The sequence below is a fragment of the Lycorma delicatula genome, chromosome 1, assembly GCF_047948215.1.
Source record: "Lycorma delicatula isolate Av1 chromosome 1, ASM4794821v1, whole genome shotgun sequence".
NCBI classification, from domain to species: domain Eukaryota; kingdom Metazoa; phylum Arthropoda; class Insecta; order Hemiptera; family Fulgoridae; genus Lycorma; species Lycorma delicatula.
Window position 1 is genome coordinate 175170575 of NC_134455.1, and position 23400 is coordinate 175193974.

General features: G+C 29.8%; 1 protein-coding gene across 1 annotated transcript in view; it reads left to right on the forward strand.

The window, feature by feature from the left end:
- LOC142317714 (uncharacterized) overlaps positions 1 to 23400 on the forward strand; it is a 98999-nt gene that overhangs the window by 42856 nt on the left and 32743 nt on the right. Inside the window, exons 5-7 of the mRNA XM_075354260.1 lie at positions 17832 to 17930; positions 20347 to 20544; positions 22992 to 23189. Of these exons, the coding sequence (XP_075210375.1) occupies positions 17832 to 17930; positions 20347 to 20544; positions 22992 to 23189 (495 nt within the window). The remainder of the gene's footprint in view (positions 1 to 17831; positions 17931 to 20346; positions 20545 to 22991; positions 23190 to 23400) is intronic.

A 23400-nucleotide genomic window follows, 5' to 3' on the forward strand; every position in this document is an offset into this window, starting at 1 on the left:
CCAATATTATATACAAACAAAACACAATCTGTTCATATGCTGGGTTATTTAAATGAAGGTTGACATCCCTGCTAAATTCTCACTTTTTTGTTACTCGTTAGCTCAGGTTGGCATCCCTGCCAAATGTTCACTCTTTTGTGACTCCTTTTTAAATGAGGAACTTTAAGTTTTAAAGAAGGGCTTCTAATTTTTAAAAGTCCTTCGGACAGCTGCACTCGGCTCCGTACGGCTCATACAGATACTGAAAGCTCACTCGGCTCCATCCACGCTATGAAAGCTGGCTCCGCACTAGAATAGTTTAGCCTAGTTCCATCCTTCAAAGACTCAACATGTGTTTTTTACCAAGTAATTAATATAATAAAGTTTTACGTATATGAATTACAAGTTCAAGGAATATAACAAAAATAATTTGAGATATAATCAAAACAAAGACTTTTATTTATTTGTATGAACCAGCAAACAACAACTATTTTTAGAATAATTTTAATCAACCGAGGTATTAAACCAAGGAGGAAAATTATTTGACACAATCAGAAGAGTCTACTTCTTCATCGCTTGCACGTTATTTGTGAGCCGTAGGTATTGTACTATCGTTTCATATATTAGCATACAATATGCCTTCTTATTGGCGAGTTTCGAAGCTAACATTCGAATCTAGATTTCAACCTTATTCAAAACAGATTTCAACTACTCGTTTTGGTGGGAATATTTGACCACATATATTCTCTCAGAAATCTGCATAAGTATATACTGGTTTGCTGTCTTCCCTGCCGTAATAAGATTTCTGAAATTCTGTGAACAATCAGTACATTTTGCTGGTGTCACCTCTGAGATCTTCTTACGGATATAGTAATCTGAATTTAGGTATACCAGATTCTTTACCCTCCAGCTGTCTAACTTGGACACGTTTTTGGAAGGTTTATTTTTTGGGTCAGTTTGCCAAAAAGCCAATTTTTTTCATGTAGCGCGGCTTTTTCTCTTGAGATACGTTCTGCAGGGTCCATGGATTGACCGCAAATGTGTATCCCATATGTGGAATCAGTTTAGCAATTTCTTGTTTCAATTCCAACAGCTTATCGAGCATTAGTTGTTTTTAGGGGATCGTAGATGTGGTACTACCCATGAGACCTTGGTGTTGGTTAGTTTGTAATTGTGAGCGAAGTAGATGGCTACGATAGCATCGGCGTCGTTATTGGCTCTGATCATTACCAATTCCTGTTTCACTCTGGATATGACAATCATTAAATCTTCAGCGAAACCCATGAGCATGTCTCATGGCAAGTTCAAACTAAATTTACCGTACTCGTCCAGATATATACCGTCGTTTCCCAACCTCAACTAGCATTCTCAGCGGCCATTTTGCGACCGAAACATATAGACTGCGTATATTTTATGGTGGTGCTCATATCCAAATTTTTGACTGTAGGGACTTCTACGCTCTTCAGTATGTACTGGATCTCGCTAAAAAAAATAACCGACTTCGTTTAACTGTAATGTGCAATTAATTTTACAAGTCTATATTGTAGTTTATAAATTAACAAAGATTATTTATGTGGTTGAAATTTATATAAAATGTACATATACGATCTATAAATGTATGATAATCAACAAAGAATATCGGAAATTTACAAACGTTTTTGTTAATATAAATTAGCTAGAAATTTAACAATGTTACCAATGAGTTAAATTCATCGTAAAATCATATTACAAAAAAATTAAAAGAAGTATTTTGAAAATTAATAAAAACAGATGAAAAATAACGAAAATTCAAGTTATATATAGTATAAATATATAACTACTAGTTAGTTTTGTTGTAAATGTTTTAATGAATCGCATCCATTACTTTTAAACACAAAAAATTTAATCTTAATTAGTAAGGATTGACCTCATATATCATTTCCAGAAACCTAACGCTAAGAGAGATAAAATTATAAAGAAATAAATAAGTTGTATGATAAATGATAAGTCTGTATATGATATTTTATGAAAATTGATAGTTTAAATGTATAATTTAAACGAGAAAACATTTTTTTCGAGATCAAACATTAAATTTTTTGTTCTTTTTTATCCTTTGATAAAATCTAGTGATTTAGTCTGTTTGTGGACGCATATAAAATTTGAACAAAATTGATGCTGTGATTTAGGTTCCTATAGTAGTCATACCAATGCAGGTACAAATAAATAAATACGGAATGTTCAAATCCCTATTATTATTTAAAAATATAAGAAAATCGAATTTTTATACTGTCACATGTTGTTTTATGTATATTTTAACAATTAATTTCATGCAGAAGAATACAAAATATGAAAAATTTACTATAAGAAGATTAAAAAATTAATTTAAATTTATATGTGTATGTATGTAATACCAACATAATAATGGAAATATAAAGTATCAATAAGTTTTAACAGAAGGTTGCCCAAGATTTGAATAAGAAGCTTACGTATATTACATGTAAGAGATTGGTTTAGACTATCAAGATAAAAAAATAATAATACGATGAAATTTAATGTGTAATTGGGTTCTGATAAAAATGAATTTTCACTTGAATTAAACTTATAATAAAGAAAATTTGTTATACTTTTACGTATAACAAATATTCACATAATTATATAAATGAATACACACATATTCTACTAGCAGCGATGCTTAAATTCCTTTATAAATGCTAAAATTCCTTTTAAATGTGAAGGGACAGACTGTACACTGCACAAATAAAATAAACATTCTTTCATTAATCGTATAGCCAGGTACAGATATTGGTTTAGTCTACACATCCGGCCACCCACAGCCTTATTCAATCGACGCCTAAGAATATATATTTGCCTCTTTCGCGCAAAAATATATTAAATATATCTCTGCCTTTGTTGTTCCAGAACGGTCATCCCAATTTTCGACAAAATTATTCGAAACGCAAAGTGCGCGTGATATTGTTCATTCATTAAAATTTGTATCATGCTGTTGATTGTTTAAATTTTCCAATCTCCTTCCAATCGGACAAAGTTAAGTTTTCCAGTCGGACAAATCCCTTTTACAATCAGAAAACAAACAAAAATTTGAAATACATATTAGCAGAATCTGAAAACTGCTTTGAAAACTTTAAATAAATTTAATTTAAATTACTAGAAACTAAAAATTTACATACATTTAGAAGAAAAGAGAATAGAGAAAGTAATAAAGTTATAAATTTAAAAAAGTCTTAATATAATCGCAATTAATTATAAATAACAACAATACGATTATATAGACTAAATTAAACTACTAATAATGATTCCCTGAGGTAGATAATCCCCACGTCCGGAACACACCACCTACGTTTCACGTCCAGGGCAGCAACAGATGTACATACGTACAATAGATAAAGCTGGCTAACGGGGATCTGAGTGTTTTCCTCGGAAATGTGATCTTTTTTGACCTGTCTACCACCTTCAGGTCACTAGGTTGGATTGGATTTTCTCAGCCACCTGCAGATCATACACAGTGTTAATGATTTGGAAATGGACTTAAACCACATTTAGAGCAGGCGATGTGGCGGCCAGGGTCGATGTTATTGTAGGTGTAACGGAGACCCTTCCATTGTCCATATTCCCCCTGCGATGGCAACCATGTAACGAAGGTGTCCATGTATCTCGGTGGATGGGAGCCCTGAAAGCTTTGATAAGTAGGGGCCTAGAGTGAGTGCAGAGATTGCGCATCCGCTCTTTGCGAGAATATATGCCGGTTCCACCGGAGTACCGGATCGGACCTCCAAGGTTAGTAGCCCTAGAATGGGGGTGTACCCCGGCGGCTAGCCTTGCTACAGAAAGGATCAATTTTAATGGAGCATCTTGAACAATTCAATGTGGCTGAGGGTGCACGTAAACACCCTCATTTAGAAATAGCCGATTTGTCAGAAACGAATAGTAAAGAGATTAACAGAATTAGAAAAGATACTGACAGAGTTAGAGAAGATTTGAGAAAAGCTTTTTTAGTAACAATGCGCCCAGGCCAAGACATCTAGTGATTACGAAAGAGAATGGAAACTTCCAGAAAGTCAGCCCATTGTTAATCACTCGAGAAATTACAAATTGTGCTGGCGGTCTAGGAGGTTCGCAAGACTTTAAATGATTTGTACATCGAAGTTGTAAACGATAGTCAAAGCCAAAAAGTTCAATCTTTGAAGAAAATCGGTGAGTTCCCGGTGTCTGTACAAGCTCATAGTACGCTTAACTCATTGAAAGGAGTCGTTGTTTACCGTTATCTTATCAATTGCACCGAAGAAGAAATATTGGAAGAAATCTCAAACCAACGAGTGATTCAATGTCGCAGGTTAATCATGAGGAAAAATGGTGAGGTTCTCCTTTCAGCGTCCCATGTGTTAACGTTCAGTAGGCCTACCTGTGAAAGTACGTGCTGGCACACATCACATAGATGTACCCAAATTCATCCCACAACCTATGCGATGTTTTAAGTGCCAACGTTTCGGACAAACTGCGGTCAAATGTGAAAGGCAAGAAATCTGAGTGTGTGGAATGGAAACTCATGAAGGCGGTCTGTATAAAGATCCTCCAGTTTGCATCAACTCAAAGGGCACCACAACTGCCGTTCAAGAAACCGCCCAGTATTCAAATTGGAAACGGCCAATCAGGAAGTTAAAACGCTGCTAAAGATAAGTTACCTTGAAGCGAGGAAAATTGTTAGGAGTAGGACACCTCGACCGACAACAATATGCAGAAGCAGCTACTGCCCCTACTTCATCCACAGTTAAAGTGGAGCAGTTACTTTCTACGCTTGCACCAAGTCTTGCTACTATGATAGAGAAAATCATTACCACTAAGATTGAATCTAGTCAGCAAAAGGAATCATTAAAACCCGTGAAGACTCATCCACAGATGGACATCGTTGTCACTAAGATCAAATCTTCTCAACGAAAAGAAGCAGAAAACCCCGCGATGATGCAACCACCAATTGATGTTGTCCATAAGGATAAGGAGACATCTGAAAAAGTCAAAAACATCACTCCTTCGACCAGTCATAAGGCGAAGGACGGTGTGGCAAGGATGCAGAAAAGTCTGAGATTAGTTCAATGCAGGTGCAAGTAACAATACAGAAACCACCGGATGTAGATGCTACACAACCAGCACCTATGGAACCTCCAAGAGGACATCTAAGGAGAGGGCGAGTACTTCAGTCGCCCCAAATTTAGCACTGGAGATTGAATTGAGTTTGGATTCAGTAACAGCCATGCTGACCGTTCCATCTAAGTTGTCATCACTTGATATCAGCCACAGAGGATCGCTGGTATTTGAAAGGGAGGAAGATGTCATGTCCAAGACCTCAGACATATTGTCATCAGAAGTAGAGGCCGTAAAGAGGTTGGAAAGATGTAAGAAAGGATGGCAGAAAGGAGAGCCTAGGCGGTAAGCAAATGTAATATGTTCAAGAATCAAGATTTTTAGTGATTTTATTTCTGTATTTGTTTGAATTTGTAATCAAAAATGAATTAACAGTCCTCAGTTTCATTGGAAATATGAAAGAATTAAGTTTAATTTTCTTCTTTTTTTTTTGAAATGATAAGGGGCTAATGACCAAAGTCGATGCCCCTAAAACCTCAAAAAACAAAATAACAATATGAACAAAAACTAAAAAATATGATTAAAAAGAATTTCAATTTTACAACATTTGAATTTTCATGAAAAAAAAATTATATTTTCTTCTATCAATCCTATGAATAATACTGGGAGTAACTGAATTAAGGAAATTAAAAAATTGTAATACTTCTACAATACAACAATTTTTAGTATCATACAATCAGAATCAAATGGATATTACTTCTTAATTATGAATAATAATAATAATAATAATAATAATAATAATAATAATTATAAAATTTTATTTACTCTTCCTAAAAGTGTACTAAGAAAAATATAATGACACCCAATATTGTAGAAATGTACTCTCAGTGAAAGTGAAATGCCTAAATTAAATAACTGAAAATTAATAGAAAATATTTTAGAAAAAAATTTGAAATGTTTTAAAATTAAATTCTGATTTTATAATACTACAGCAATGGTTGGATGGAAGTATATAGAAATACTCCTATTCTCATTATTTTGGAATTAATGTTGTAGAAATCCACACACTTTTTTTTACGCAAGGGGTTTTCTCTAGTATCGCTAATTCTACATACTAGCCATTATAGCTTATTTAATTCTAGTTTCAAATACAAGATGAAATTTCTGATTGTGTATCACCTTCCTACCTGAATTTTGTTTAAGCCTTTTAAATGCTTTTTCAATTATGACCCAAAAATAATTTCCTTTGAGATCATTATCGACTTCAATTGTTTGCACCAAACTCTTATTCAGTAATTTTTCCCTCAATATAATCCATTCAAATGTCAGTTTTTCCTTTTCTCCTAACATATGTCTATAATTCCAATGCTTTTACAATTCTCTATAATTTTTCAGCTTCATTCCCATCACATTTCTATTGTATTGTTAATATTACTGTATGCTACATTTACTTGTCCTTATATATTTACTCTCCAGGGTTCTCTACTAATTACAATTTTAAAACTCTCATGCACTCTCCTTTAGTCAACATTTTTTATGCTTTAATACTGTTTACATTAATTCATCAGTTCTAATATCTCTCGTAATCCATGGTTTTCTTTTAATTTTAATTTGAAATTTTTTTAGTCATTCATTTTTACAGTATATTTTTGCATGCCTTTTTAATTTGTATGCCTTTTTTATGGTTTCTTCAGAATTTTAGCTTTACATTACCATTTTTTAATTCAATTGCATCCCATTTATTTTTTACAAGTGTTTTCTTTAACCGCTTACATTATAACCTACAATTAACAAAAATCATGTTTTTGCACCATAAAAAGAAATGTTGGTTATTGTCTAGGCTAGCTCTTGGATAGTTTTTATAGTCTATTATACATTTGCGTTTGAAATATTTGTCTACAAATATTTCAATGTTACACCATTCTGAAAGTTTTTGCCTCACCGACTTCATTATTTATCTCCTTTATTTTTCAAAAGGATATTAGCAGTCTCTAGTTTATACTAACTGTGAAACAATGAAAGACTTTAATCTGGTTAAATAAAGAAGACACCTGAGTTACAACTTGTAGCTAAAAATTATAAAAAAAAGTTAATTAAGAAAAAACAAACCTAATTAAAGACTGTTGTATTTTGCATTATTTTATTAAAAAGTAGTTTTAGCAACAAGAAATCTGTCATTTATGTTTGCAGAAAACCACATGAAAATATGATTTCTCATTGAGTTTTGGTACATGCAGAACTCCGACAAAACTATCTGTAAAGTTATATAACTTTTTAGATTTTTTAAATTATTATTTTACTGTATGTTAACATTTACTAATATAATTTATTTATTTATTTTTAAATACCACTACAAAGGACAGAGAATCCATTATAGCCTTATTGATATTTTAAATAAAACAGTATGTTGAAAGTCATCCATTATAACAAATTGGACTACTACAATTAGATTATTACAATTGAATAATACAGAGGATATTTAATTACAAATTATGCAATACCCACAATATCAATGCAGCTATTAATTTAATAATAAGCTATCCAATATTCTATTACCTCAAAATTACATAATAAATGAGAAATTTTCACATCAACCTTGAATGATTGGTGAGAGTGTGAAGAGAAATAAAGGGTAAAGTAAAATAAGGAGTCGGTAAGTATACAAAAAATAAAAAGCTATTTAAATCAGTCATATAAAATGCATTCATCATGCATTCGGTAACAAAGAGTTTGAAATATTCTAAAACTATCACCAGAATATCTAAATCACAATTTAGAAAAATTATTAAGGCTCAATGATCAATGATCTAATCAGAATGAATTCTCATTGTGAACGGTTCAGGCTCTTGATATGTAAAACAAAATATTATTTCTTCTTCTTAATCGAGGAATCAGAAATTTTATATAAACCAAAGCTTCTGAAAAATCAGCAAGATTTTTTTTGTTCAAAGTTTTATTCACAATCAGATTTTTTTCAGTAGAGAAAAACTGTGAATCAGATGACAATAAAATGATTTTGATTGATATAGTTTCCAGTGAAACTTCTTAAAAATAAATCTATGTATGTAAAGATGTTAAGATATATGCATTAAAAGAATATCATAGAGTTGAAAAAAAAATGTAGTTTATGAAAAATCACAATAAAACACAATCAATAAATCTGAAAACACAGTGATTAGAGAATAGACATGAATAGTTGTGAGAAGAAATTATTACATTAAGCATCACACTAGATTATTATCCCCTAGTTCCAAGACGTGGAGACATTTCAAGTATCAGTTGTAGTTTGAAAGTTGTATCAGTTGTAGTTTCAAGTATCTTGAACTAAAGCGTTGAGTTTCTTCATGAACATATGGCAACCCCAGATATTCATGAACTTGGATCTCGGGACACAAATGACGAAATCCAACATTGCTTTTACGTGACGTTCCCCAGAGCTTGATACCAAAGTTCCATACCAATTTCAGAGTACTTTGTACTTTGTACTTTGTTTCATAATGATAAGTGAGACTTTCTTCCTAATAACCAATACATTTTTTTCAACTTAATGTTTAGCTGATCTCTTTTTTACATGTTGTTTTCACGTCAAATGATATCAAGATGTAAATCTAGATATTTTATGTGATGTGTACGGGAAATAAAAATTTCATCCACAAGGACTACTGGGCAGTTTTCTTTCCTCATTGTGAATTTCACATGACTAGAGTTCACTGAATTAAATAATTTTCCACAATCAGTGATTTTATTAAATCTGTAATTTATCTGACGCTAGTGTTGAATCATCGTCAACTGCTAAGATTGCCGCACCATCAGCAAACAAAGCAGCAGTATCTTTGGAAGTTGTCAGAAGATGGAAGATCCAATGTGGAGATTGAGTAAAGAATCGCCTAGAACTAAACCTTGAGAAACACTAGAATGAATCTCAAAAACTTCAGATAATTCTTTATTATGTTTAATCTGGAAAAAACAACCACCCAGGTAGTTAAAAAAAAATTAGGTAAAAGGGTTGAAGCAATCTCAATTTCAGTTTATAAACCAAACCAGGCAACAAAACCTTGTCGAAGGCTTACTGGATAAAAAAAAAGCTGCTGAACAATATTCTTTTCCTTCTAAGCACCTGATGATGGCATTAACAATTCTGTAGGTTTGTTCTATTGTTGAATAACCACTTTGGAAGTCAAACTGATGGCCCAAGATAATATTTTCTTCCACTAAAAAAGGCTTAATGAAGAAAAAACTCTTTCTTCAACCTTATTTGTGTAAAATTTCTAGTGATGAAAATGGTTTTCTAGGAAGAGGCAGAGGAAGAAAGCTATCTAAGAATTAAAGTATTTCTTCTTTCATCATCTCTTATGCTGTGCGGCTGAAAAACGTTACTTACATACTCAGAAAATAAGACAGCCTTTTGGCCTTCATTTCTAGCCAACACTCTGTTTGGGGCCTGTAAAGGTGGAAAAAAGTGATGGCCACATAAATCTTTTCGTGGCTTTCTACTGTGAATAATCGATTGTATTTACATGAAAGAAAAAAATGTTGAAGATAATTTTTAAAAGTTTCATTTTTAATTATCTGTAGTAATAAATTTCATAAACATGGTTTCATGAACATGATTTTATTTGGAACAATAAATACTTCGATTTTAGAAAAATAATCTTTTATCATTTCTTTCAACAGCTTATAGACATATTACAACTGTAAATACAGTAATAAGTTACTTATAGTTTGTAATACCGAAAATTGTAACAGCCATTTAACTTTAATGTATTTTTAATATTAAAAAAAAATTACATTTTCTACACTATTTGGTTTACGACAGGGTAATTTTCTATTTTAAATTAATGGAGGTATTAAAATTATGATTTGTTTGAAATTGTAACATATAAAATAAAAGTTATTATTTTTACAAGTCATATTTTTCTAATATAATTACATCCCTAAAATTAATTTTGCTTTGATTTCAGTGAGTTACTGATAGTTAAGAAAAGCATTCGTTGTTTTTGCAAAATATTGATGTTACTGTTGTGTGTGACAATATTGCTCTACGCATCGCCGCTTTAATGTCAAACAACACTATCTAAAAAAATTCATATTTTGAGATAATGACCTTTTAGTACTTGAAATGTAAGATTTCGTAATAACTGACAGTTATAATTCCACTGTTATTAATAACAGATATAACAAAACAAAGACTACGGAATTTTATTTCTGCTTAATGTCAAAAAATATTAAGTTTTCAGAATGGTTTTTGTTATTAATAGTTAATACGTACTAACAAAATTAACAAAAAATACTAACTCAGCTAATTTTTTTTTGGATATCCATAAAATATTTCATTGATAATTCACACTGTTTCGACTTGTAACTAATCGGAGATGACGTCATCACTTTATCTTCAGTTGTTCTTGCTGACTGAATACAATTTCGGTTACCGTCAACAGTCTTAAAAACCACAAAGTTACGATATTCATTACATCTTCTTTTTTTCTATTAATTATAAATGTAAAAATCTTACATAAAATCCCTTTTACGCTTAATTTTTTTCTGTTTAAATAGAGACGTAAATATTTTTTGATAATAGAACCAAATTACTACCAAAATCAGGAGAGAAGTTTACTAATCTGATCAAGATAGACTATGAAGGTAGGTTGAATTATTTTTTTACATAATATTAATTCTTAATATTTGATTTAGGACGTATTAAGGAAATGCATTACATATTTTTTTGTAAATGTTACAGTATATTGGGAACATTTTCAAGATTACCTTAATCATAATGCATTTCATAATTGCTTTGGAAAAGGATTTAGCTTTTTTTAAAAATACTCTCAGTAGTATTGAAAGATGTATAAATGTTATTGTGTCTAGTTTGATTTTTTTTTTCTTTCAACACTTCTTTAATTGTAGGTAATATATTTATTCCGTTTGGCACGTTATAAACGATGTACAACAAAAAGAATATCGGAGTTTTAATTTGTTATACGGATGAGGTGTATAGTGTTGATTTAAGCCTGGAATGAAAGGGTAAAAGTTCAGTTTTAGTTACGCTCATGGCCACAGACTGATCCCTATCTTTCCGCTTGACAGCACCACTAGCAAAAATCGTGACTCCGAAACAGAAAGCCGTCTGTACTATGAAGTTTGCTAAATATGAATCTGTAGTTACAGTTTAACATAAGTTCCGTAGAAAGTTTAATTGTGATCCTCCTACTGACAAAAACTTTCGTCGAGACATAATCAGTTTGTAACGAAAGGGAAGAGTACGAGACGGTGTCTGAAGAAAATGTTTAATTAGTCAGGGAGTCTTCCCTGCGTAAACCTAAAAAGTTTGTTTGGAAGATCAGCCTCTAACACCGATGCCAGTGATGACAGAATGGAATGTTTTAAAAAACCGTATCCTTTGTAGCTGTTTCAGGCTTTGAAGCCTCTTACTAAGCTGTGCGTGCCGACTTTGCAATCGAAATGTTTCAGCATGAAGATGACGACTTTCTTGATCGTTAGTGTTTTGATGAATTATCTTAGTGAAAAATTTGATACACACAATATCCGAATCTGAGTCAGAAAATCCCCATTAACCCTTACAATGCGAAAAGGACACTCAAAATTGAATGTTTCTGAGTGATATGCCGACGGCAAGTTTACGAGCTGCTCTTTTTCGCTGAAGGAAACATAATACAAGATTTCCTCAACTGCAAGATGGACCAAAAAATTTTATTTGTCAAAAATATGATACGCCTTCTCACTGGTATAACTCTGTACGGGACTGGTTGAATGGAGTTTTCCCCATCTGTTGGACCGGTCGACAAGGACCCGATGACAGACCTTGTTTTCGATGGCCTCCAAGGTCACCGATCTGACCCAAGAGATTTTTTCCTCTTTGAGGTTTTGTAAAGGATCCTGTGTTTGTGCCTCCGCTAGCTACTGATTTACCCGATTTGAGACACAGGATTGAAGCAGCTGTCTCTTCCATTACTCCGGACATACTGCTTAAAGTTTGGAACGAACTCTTCTATCGGTTGGATTTGTGCCACGTAACGAAAGGTGCTCAAATTAAACAATTGTAGGGAAAACTGTGAGTTACTCTTTCATTTTATTAGTGATTCATTACTACAAATCAAAATTAAGAGATATTAAATAGCTTTAAAACCCAGATATTCTTTTTTGAACACTGCATTTTGTTATCGCGTAGTTTTAATTTTCCACTTTTATTCGTTTCACTGCCGGTTCAAAATTTCCTTCTTTAACTCATAACATTTTATATTCGTCGATATCATCTTTGTTTAACTGCAATTTTCGTTTAACAATTTTAATTAATCAGGGAGTCTTCCCTGACTATGTATAAATTTATCTTTTTTCATCACAGCCACTTTGTCTTCTTTTTTTGACCACCTTTTTTAATATAGCCGTACTGAAAATACTACAACTTTTCGAGTTCGGCTAGGCTTCCATTTAATAACGTTTTAATTCTATTCTCCTTTGTTTCTATTTGACGATATGTTTAATTCGATCTGTTTGTTGATCGGTTCGTCGTTTTGTCACGGTAGTTCTCTGTTCGAATTCAACAGAGTCATCGATTGTCGGTCGCGTTAGGCATAACGCAAATACCGTTTCGTCTCAAACTTTACAGCACGTCTTCAAACAACCAATCCTGAAAACTCTCGGCCAATGGTAATTTATAGACAAAAGTTTCCATAACGCCAGCCCGTCAACAAATACTCCATACGACCGCCAATTTTACGATCCTCTACATTTTCTTCATGATTACGGACCGGCCCCGTACCTATAAGTCTTGTTATTTAATTCTTCATTCTTGTTTAATGTTATTACTTAGAGCATCGTTAGGCTGTTTACAACTCAAAAGATTAGGTTTACTATCTTTTTGAACCAGACTCCTTATCACTGCTTTCTTCTACGATTATGAAAGCGTAACAGTGGAAGTTAACCGAGTCCGATTTAGCAAGAGTCATTTAGTTTTGATCATTAATGATGTTTCATTTTTTAAAAATTCATGATAGTCTTCTCTTCATAAATAACACTTCTGCGGCATAAGGAACTAATATGATACTAGTTGTAAATAAAATATTTTATTTTAATTTATTTACTACTTATTTCTTATCTTTTCTTACTTGTTTTTTACTTGATTTTTCTAACTCATTTTTCTAACTCTGGCATTTCATTTCTTTATTACAGAATATTTACAAAAGTTTAAAAGAAATTGATGACCGAAATGTCCTTGGTACCTAAATTTCATCTAACAATAGCGATACTGATAATGATGTAATGATGAAATAGATGAAAGTCTTTTTTTCAGTCAATCAGAGATATCATATTTTAAGTTATCTTTTCTCTAATATTAATAAAGAAGACACTGTGGATCATACTGAACAACCATTATTGGTTGAATCTGCCACAAAACAAAATGAATGTTGACAACCCTTAAGTTTTGTTGGAAAATATCAGCTTCAAACTATGAAAACGTATTACACTGTAAAAGAAGCAGTACTGTTTATCTTTACAAGCTCAGATGAATGGTTGGGAAACATATTACAAAACAAAATACATACAGGAGAAGCTTACACTTCAAATCTTTGCTTCAATTGAAGCATAAGCTTTATTAGCTACTAATTAGCAGCAAAAAAGAAATACTGACTAAAATTGTATTTCATAAAAATTTCTTCAAACGCATATGTAAATGCAACAGCAATTTCAGTGATGAGGAAAGAATTGCGATGAGTAAAGAATATTGGAAATAGCAAGGATAGAAACCATAAATTGCTGTTTAAGAAACTGCTATCTGATAGGTTATCCTATCAGGTAGCAGTTTCTTAATGGTTTAATAGATGTTGTATGTTGTTGGCAAAGATATCTGTGGAGTAAAATCTGATAAGACAAAAGATAAAAAAAAGTCTAGAATAAAAGAAAATATGTTGCGTTAGTTACTTTTGCATTTCAAATACAGTGATTGAAAATACATTGAAAAAAATAAGTGATTATAATGATATTGAGGAAGATTATTGGGAAAGAATGCATACAGTGTTAAAACATAATGAAAGTTGCATGTCTGTAAGAGTATATATATATTTTTCCCAAGGATTTCTTTCCATTCTGGAGGATGAAATACTGTTAAACATCTAAAGATTTAAATTTAACAATAACATATAAATTACACGTAGCAGAGTGTATAACAAACAACACAAATGAACAAATATAATATTACCAAAATATTATATAAAAAAACTTTAATGTGTCATTTCATACGCCAAAAAAATAATCTGCATGCTGCTAATAATATCCTTTAGCAGCTGCTAAAGGAGAAATTGAGATGATTTAATTAGAAATTTTGAAGTGGTATGTTCTAAAAATCAAAGCACAACTAAATTTCTACAAGCATCAACTTGCATTTTAAGTGAAGAGAAATCTTCAGATTAAGAAGATGAAAGTGAAATCATGTAATTTTTTTGTTGTATGATTAAAATTTGAATTAATTATAATTATTTATATTTTTATATTTTCTAATATTGATTTTTTTATCAATATTACATTTATAATAGATTTTTAAGTAGTTCATTGTTGTAATATTTTTATTGCACTTATTGAGCATAATGTTAATGGCAAATAAAATTTTTAATGATAAAATTTATTTTTTGTAGTACAAAAAACAATGTTTGAATTTCTTTAAAAAATGTATATAAGAATTATGAAAATGTACTTAAAAATTGAAAAATTATCAACATTGCCTTTTTTCATTATTGCAGTATTAAGATTTTATAGATAAGTGTCATTTGATTTTGAGCCATCAAAATGTAGCAACTCCAGGACCTCCATTAGGTATTGCTTCGGAGGATGAGATGAATGATTTAGCATGTGTGCAAACGCTATGCCTGATTGGGATTCGAACCCGGGACCTCCAGATGAAAGGCCGAGATACTACCACTCACGCCACGAAGGCCAGCAGCATATATTTGATAAAAATTAAGTGTCAAAAATCACTAACTAAAAAAATTTAATTTTTTTTTAATATTTATTTTTCTTTACAATTTTGATGAAATAAAAAACAGTTATGAAAAAGTAAATAAATGATTGCCCACTAAAACCAATTAAAACTACTTTTAATAATAATAACATACGTCAATCAAAAATAGTTTTTCCATTTTTCTGAAAAATAACATTTTTGTAGATAGTGGGTTGGTTGGTTGGATCAGTGAAGCTACAGAAGGGAGTAAACAAACATACATAACAGATAAAAACATTGCCACTCTTTTTATGGATCTAGTTGGGTAAAAATGACCAATTTTTTTATAAAGTGAGACTTGAGTTATCAAGAAAGTCCATTGTACTTAGAATTGAATACACCTGTAGACTCTGATAATAATATGTAGACTCTCATAATTAATACAAGAGAATTCTCTTACAACTTACTTTTTAATCCATCTAGCAATATTTTTACATATAACTACAAAAAGTGTCGTGTCCTATATCTTAAGATCGCCTAAAATGTAGTATTCTGTAGTACCGCTCAAATTAATTGGAATACTCAATGAAAATAACAAATTTTTCTTAATACACAATTTATTAAAATTAGAGAATGCAGACTTAAACTGTAATTGTTTATCTGTTCTCTCTTGTTTTTTATTACCTCCTGACAATGTTAAGCCATTGATTTAACTACTTTTTCAGTTATTTTTTTAGTTGATCATCATGAAACCATATCTTGGACTATTGAAGAAATTACAGAAATTTTTGTTATAGTTTTCTTTGGCAAGTTTTTGCTTTTAAATTCTGGTTTAAGTCTTGGAGTTGCCAAGCCATGGAAGAACATTTACATTATTTTCAGTGAAGAAGTTCTAGCACTTTTTAGATGTATGGCAAGGTGCAAGATCTTGCTGGAAAATCCTGTCGCTTAATTTTTGTAATTTTCGTAAGAGTGGAGCCAATCTTCTCTGGAGTAAAACTATGTATTTATTAGAATTCATTACTCCTTCTATTCAAACCAATGGTTCTGGCCCAAAACAATTTCTTTGACGGATGTTTCGGTGTTGCAGGATATGAGATAACAAAACTACATTGGGACTTCTTACTTTATGTTTCTGAACTTCAAAGTGTGATTCATCAGAAAAGAAAACTCTTTTCTTTTATATACATGCAGCAGATAAGCTAGGGTTCATTTTGCTTTTTCTAATCAGTAAAGATTCTGTCTGAGGAGGGTTTTCCTCTTACAATCATATTTTCCTTCTCTTTCACAAGAAAAAGCACCATTGCTTTAAACTTTTGTTTACAGTAGCTAAATCTACCTTACACTCTTCAGCAATCTGTTACATGCTTGTATGTTGTAGTAAAGTAATAATTCTTCTACATTTTGAAGGTGTTGTGTCCATTTTCAAGGTGTTGTTTGGTAAATGAAAATCAAAGCCTTTTTTTAAACATTCTTTTAAAAACTATTCCACATAATATGGTATGTTTGTCAAAAAACTGACAAAAACACAGCAAATAATGTACAAAACAACTAAAATCACTTGTGCAGTAGCTGTCTGACAGATTACGTGTAACAAAGACAGCTACAGTGTAAAATCAGGTTAAAACAACTACAGTGTTGCCAACTGTCTGTTACAAAAATATATCAAAATTCCCATAGTATGCCAATTAATTTGAGCAGTAGTGTACATGTCAATAAACACATTAAATTTCTTTTAAAAATCAATTTTTTGAGAATTCTGCTTTGAAATTTTTCAATACTGATGTGCTGTAATGTGAATATAAAAATTCTTCATTTGGCTTAGGCTGGTTTAAATTTTCTTATAGTAAAAATTAAAAATCTTAGTTCAAAATGAAATTATGTATATACATACAATAATATACATATATATTATCAAAATCATTAACTAAAAAGATACAGTTTAAAAACATGTAGAAATACCTAACACTTTTGTGAAATATTTTTCATCCTCAGCATAAACAATTACAAACACTGACATACAAATTAAAAACATTACATTGCACTACTTTGGTGAGCTTATTTATTTGTCATTTTGTGGTTCCTTTATAAGCATAAGATAATAATATTTTCTTGTATCAAATCAAACAGCACATTGTTTTTTCATAATATAGTATAATACTTAGACTATGAGAAAGGACCTTTTATTATGCTTCAGTTTCTATTTTTAAGAAATAACCTGATAATATGAAAAATCTTCCAATCACTTAGATAAAAGCTTTCCTTTTACAGATACTATGTTGTTGATTTTTACATGATTGCTACTAATAAGGTAAACCTGAATATTTGCATATATTGTTTAGTGAGTACTTAAAGATACAAGTGTAAAAAAATATTTAACAATTTAAAGTGTTTACTCATAAATTATTATTTTATTACGAACCAATCTAATTTTTATTTATGATCTTTTTATAGTTGCATCATTGTTATTTTGTCAATAATTAATTCTGTATGTTAATATGAATTATAACTACTTACCTACTTTATTTATTATTGTGTACTTTGTAATGCTGCTCTGATAAAAGTTTTTCCAGAGTTCCTTGATCATCCAGGCAGATGTTGCAGCAGTTATTTCTATTATCCACGGAACATCAAATTTACAATTCCTGATGTGAATTATACAATGTATAATTATACTACAATTTGAATAAACTATTTATTTATATATAGATTCATAGCCTCTGGCTACAGACTATCTGAAAATGGTGCTTCCTATATATATTAATAGTACAAAAACCCCAACCCAGATTGGACAACCTTTTATCATGAAATTATATTTTATTTTCAGTCTGGAATGAGACCACTTATGATGGCTGCTTGGCATGGGCACTTAAAAGCTGTAAGATTACTGATAAACTGTGGTGCCAGTGTGTTAGCTAGGGACAAGGTAATTTAATAATATGATATTTATTAAATTCTTGGTACACTCAACAAAAATAATTTTCTTACTAAAGCTTCAAAAATGTTAGATACTGCTCATTTTGATTTTAATCCTTATCTACCATATTGTTTTGTTTTTTGTTTTTTTTATTTTAGTGCTATTAATTGTATTAAGTTAAATATGATGCTAATTTATTAGAATATTAACTTTTCTTAGCATCTTTAACACCTCTGGCTTAAAAGAATAACTGAAATTTGGTTATAGCCATAAATTAATAAAAAATAGGTAACAAGTTTGATAGTTATCTATTTTATTTGCTAAAAAGTTATTTTAAGAAAACATATTAAAAAAAAGCAGTTACACAAAGCAGATTCTTTATCTCAGAAGAATTAAATACAAGACTCAAATCCATTTCACTCAGTAAAACTAAAGAAAATCATTGAAAATCTACACCTTGTTAAGCTCACAGAATTTAATTTTTTTAACTAACTTAATTCTACTTCATAATATAGTCATAGTAATAACAAAATTAGTCATATAATTACTCATCAATTAAGAAAATAATTATTTTATATATAAAATTAAACAGTTATTTAAATGAATCTCATAATGTTAAATAATTTCGCCAATGATGATGTGAAAATCACTACAATTATCATTATTTATTCACTGTTTTATAGTGTTGCATCACTAATTAAATAATTATCCAGTTACATTTGTTTTTTATCTAATAAAATATCACTGCAAAATTACTGCCAGAAAAGAACTGCATTATATGAGAGTTAAATAGTAGATACTGACTGGACACCATTCTTTCATTTCAGTCACTTAAATTTAGGTGCTAAAGAACTTAAAGAAGCTCTGAAGAAGAACATGATTTCCAGCCATTTTTACTTCCTTGTACAAAGTAAAGGAAGTACTGAGAGTGTGAAAAATTTCAGTTTTCAGATTACAATGTAAATATCCATTTTGACCATCCCTGAATCCATTTTGACTAGTTTCGGCATGACGTCTGTACATACGTATGTATGTATCTCGCATAGCTCAAAAACGATTCGCCATTGAAATTTTGGATTTAGGGCTGTTGTAACATCTAGTTGTGCATCTCCCCTTTTGATTGCAATCGACTGGACCAAAAGTGTCCAAAAAAGCCCAAAATCCAAAAAATTGGGATTGGACTTTTTCTTAACTGCATTAATAAGCCCTCATAGAGAGCTTTTCAACAATATATTATTTTTGGTACTTATTATCATTGGTTTCAGAGTTATAGCCAAATAAAATTTTAATTAATGAAATAGTTGGATCTTACATAGGGAAGACACATTGGTTTGAATCAAACTTCATCTCCTTTTTTTTAACTTTGTTTTTAATTTAAATATATTATTTATTAATAATTATTAACCTCTGATTGTAAAAAAATTTACAATAAATAATAATTCACTAATAACAATAAAATATATATATATATGAAAAAATATTAGAAGTTATTAATGAAATAAAATTTTATGTACTTTTCATTTTAAAACAATGTATATATGTAATTTAATAGGCATACAAGGAAGTCATGTGGTGTTCACATCTGATTTATTATGAAAATATTTGTTTTTGTTAACAGTCAATCTTTTTTGATTGCAGAAGGAAATTTATGAATTCTTGCCCTTTAGAGCTGAATCTTAAAAGCAGTGTCTTCCTTTATCATTTTTATACTGTATAACCTATTGTTAAAATCGATTATAAAAATATGAAATAAATATATATCATATGACATTTAAAACAAGATAAAAATGTGGTAATGAATCCAGTTAATATTTTTTTTATATTTCAAGTACAACAGTACCAAAACTACGATTTTTTTTTATTAATTTTTTATTCTGCAGCTCATATCAAATTATATATATTTCTTGTTTATTTAATAAGCAACATGAATTATAGGTGTATTCAATTAACGCATACAATGATAACTGGCTCTTTGAGAATATAATGATGATTTATGATAAAATCTATGAAAATGCTTTAACCTAGATAAGGAAACATGAAGCTCAGATAAGTGAACTTTATAATTAATATGATTACTCAATTTATAATTAATTATAAACAATATAAAAAGTGACTCACATTAACTGAACTAGTTTGAACTGCTTTGTCAATAAACATTAGTACCCATTATTGCTAGGTTTATTGTAGAAACAACCTATTCCAACTTTCCAGCTTGCTAGTTAATGCATCAAAACATTTTTTTTCTGGTTCAAATAATCAAACTAGAAAAAAGGAAAATTTATTTTTTTCTAATTTCTGTTTACATATTAGAAGTTTTTCTGTAGTTTTGCCTGAGACCTATTTCATTTACACTTTTATAATTTTTTTTTTTTTTTAAGGTTGTGTTTGACAATATATTAAGTGTGTTTGTTATGTTATTATACAGAAGCAACAAACTCTTTTGATGTGTGCTACTAAAAACATTAGAGTTGTAAAGTTTTTACTTGATACACTGGAAAACATAGACCTGGAGGCAACTGATATAGAGGAAAAGACTGCATTACATCATGCTTCACAAGGTGGTCATTTACAAACTGTGACTAAATTAGTTCAATTCAAGGCAGATACTAAAAATAGAGATAAGGTAATGATTATATAATATACACACCGTCTTTTTTAAGATATACTAACTTCTATACAATCAATAACATTTTAAATAAAAAATAATCATCCTATATGACTGACATTACACTTGTTGAATTGTTGCCTAATCATGTACATGAAGTGATTAAGAATAAAGAACATATTTATTAATTACTAGATATTCACAAACTGTATAGATATGATTTTATTTTTCTAAATAAAGTTACTATTTATTAAATATCATCTGTATTCAGATTAATCTGAATGCTGCTGTATGTAAATCCTTTGATCAAACATATAGTACGGATTACAGAACTTTTTTGGATCCAAAAAAGCATAATAAAACTAATTGCTAGTTTAAAACTGATTTTGCTGAAATGTTTTTAAGAATCTGTTTACAGATTAATTCATTAAAAATTTATTTACTTATAATTACTCAACCTGGCAGAAATCAGCTCTGTAGTAATTTCTATATAAGAAACGTTTATATATCAATATACTACACCATGCAGATATGTTTGTTGTATAATACACTGAAACTCCATACTGTATGTAATTCAGAATTTATACCTCAGTTTCCTGTGATATGAATTAATTAAAAAGAGGATTCTCTTTTAGGAATGACCTGTATTCATTATTAATGATTGTAAATCTTACACTCTTGATAATTTTAATGAGCAATACATTACATTATTATATATATTTTCTTCTCACAATTTCACCATTAATATATTACTTTACTGGGATTTAAATTCAGTATTTTTGTTAGTTTAGTGAGTGTTCTAGCATTTTCATTATCACTTCCTTTACATTTCTGTCTCATTACATTTATTTTGAAACTGAAAAGTACATTTTTTAAGTTTACTTCTAGTTAATTTAATGTGTAAAATAATTTTATTGTTTCTCACTAATTGTGTAATTCTTCATTCAGGTGTAAATGACTGAAAAAATATTAAATAAATATATTAGCTCCTTTAAGTGTCCCCATGTAGTAGTAGTGTTTGAGAATAAATATATATAAATATATATATATATATATATTTATTTATTTTGTGCAAATACACAAATTTACAAGAGCATACTCAGGCATACTTTCTTTTACATTTTATATCTTCCTATTACCATAATGTTTATGCATTATATTTCTATTTAACTATATCACATCAGTACTATCTAATCTTGATAATGGATATCTTAGATGAATTTCACTTTGTTGATTATTTATTTTATTCAACAAGTGCTCTATTATGAAACAAGTGCTCTTTGCACATGAAAGAAAATGTCTGCATGCAAACCTTGTAGAAATTTACCTGGATGTCTGCTGTACATGGACAACAGAAAAAACTGTATTCTAAACATTAAAATAAACACTCAATAAGCCAAGTGTTTGACTTACAGATTGCTTCACTAATATAATAACCATTATATACTTTTTCTTTTTATAGCGTTACAATATGTATTTAATAACTTTAATAAAAGTATAACTTTATCCTTTTTGGTTCTAATTCATAAATAAAAACATTGCATATTGATTCTTAAAATACATAGTATATTTAAGGATACACATATGTTTGTAGTAAGTTAGAAATCTGTGTATTTGTAAAATTTTTAGAATTAAATCGAAAGACAGTAAAATGGTCCAGATGATAGCCAAAATGACTGTTTAGCTGTCAGTAGTTATAACTTGTTGATACGCTGATCTACCTCACCTGTAACATTAGATTCAAGAGACACAAAGTTCTGTTAAAGTCTGTCCTGACACTGATGATTTTGTAAATTGAAAAAAAATGTTATTTTTTAAACTGTTACTAAATATTTTCCTCTGAAAGATTTGTTTTAATGTATAGGTGATGAATTATTGTTTTTATGAATAATATTTTAATTACATAAACAACTGAAACAAATAAAAACTTGCCTTTTATTTTAATATTGATAAAATTGTTTTTTTTTTAAATATGGTGTAATAATATTGTTAACAATAAAAAAAACCACACATGATAAAAAAAATTCAACTGATAAATTTATAAATAAAAATAAAAAAATCATTTATTATTATCAAGTTCATTTATTGTTATAATTCTTAATATTTCTAATTCTTTTTTCCTAGATGAATTATTGCACATTTTGCAAGGGCACATCTCCTCATGTCCCTGTCTTTGAGGTGAACTATATATGTTGGATTACAGATGTTGCCATACAACCTTTATATTAACCTAATCAAATCCAAAATAGGATTTTTTAGCTGAAATTATTGTCTAATATCAGATGTTTCATTCTGTCATTCAGCTCTTAGGTAATAATTTTAAATTACTTGTGAAGAATAAAATTTTTATATAAGCAGATAATACGACGGCATCAAAATTAATAAGAAAACATCCTTAAATGTTTATAATTAGTTAAATTTTATATCAGCATTAATATGTTTGTTTTTATGTGAAATTTTTCCAGAGAGGGAGAACACCATTACATTTAGCTTGTGAACAAGGTCATACAAGTGTTGCTGAGTTCCTAATAAAACATGAATCAGATCTTGAAGCAAGAGATATAGAAGGAAACAGTCCTTTACATCTTGCTGTAGAAAATAAACAAAATATGATGGTTTCACTCTTACTTGAAGCAGGAACCCCTGTTGACATTGAAAATAATGTAAGACATTAAAGTAAATAAGTAACTATAACTAGTAATAATTTATCTTTAACTTTTTGGGGTTAACATTAATCTATAATTTTTTGTTTTTCTTCGGTTATTGTTTTCTTTGTTAAATAAAAGATCGATCATTGAGATGCACTATCACTGGCTATAGAAAGAAACAAGTTTCTATTGAACAAAAAAAACATCTCTACCTACTAGTAGACTT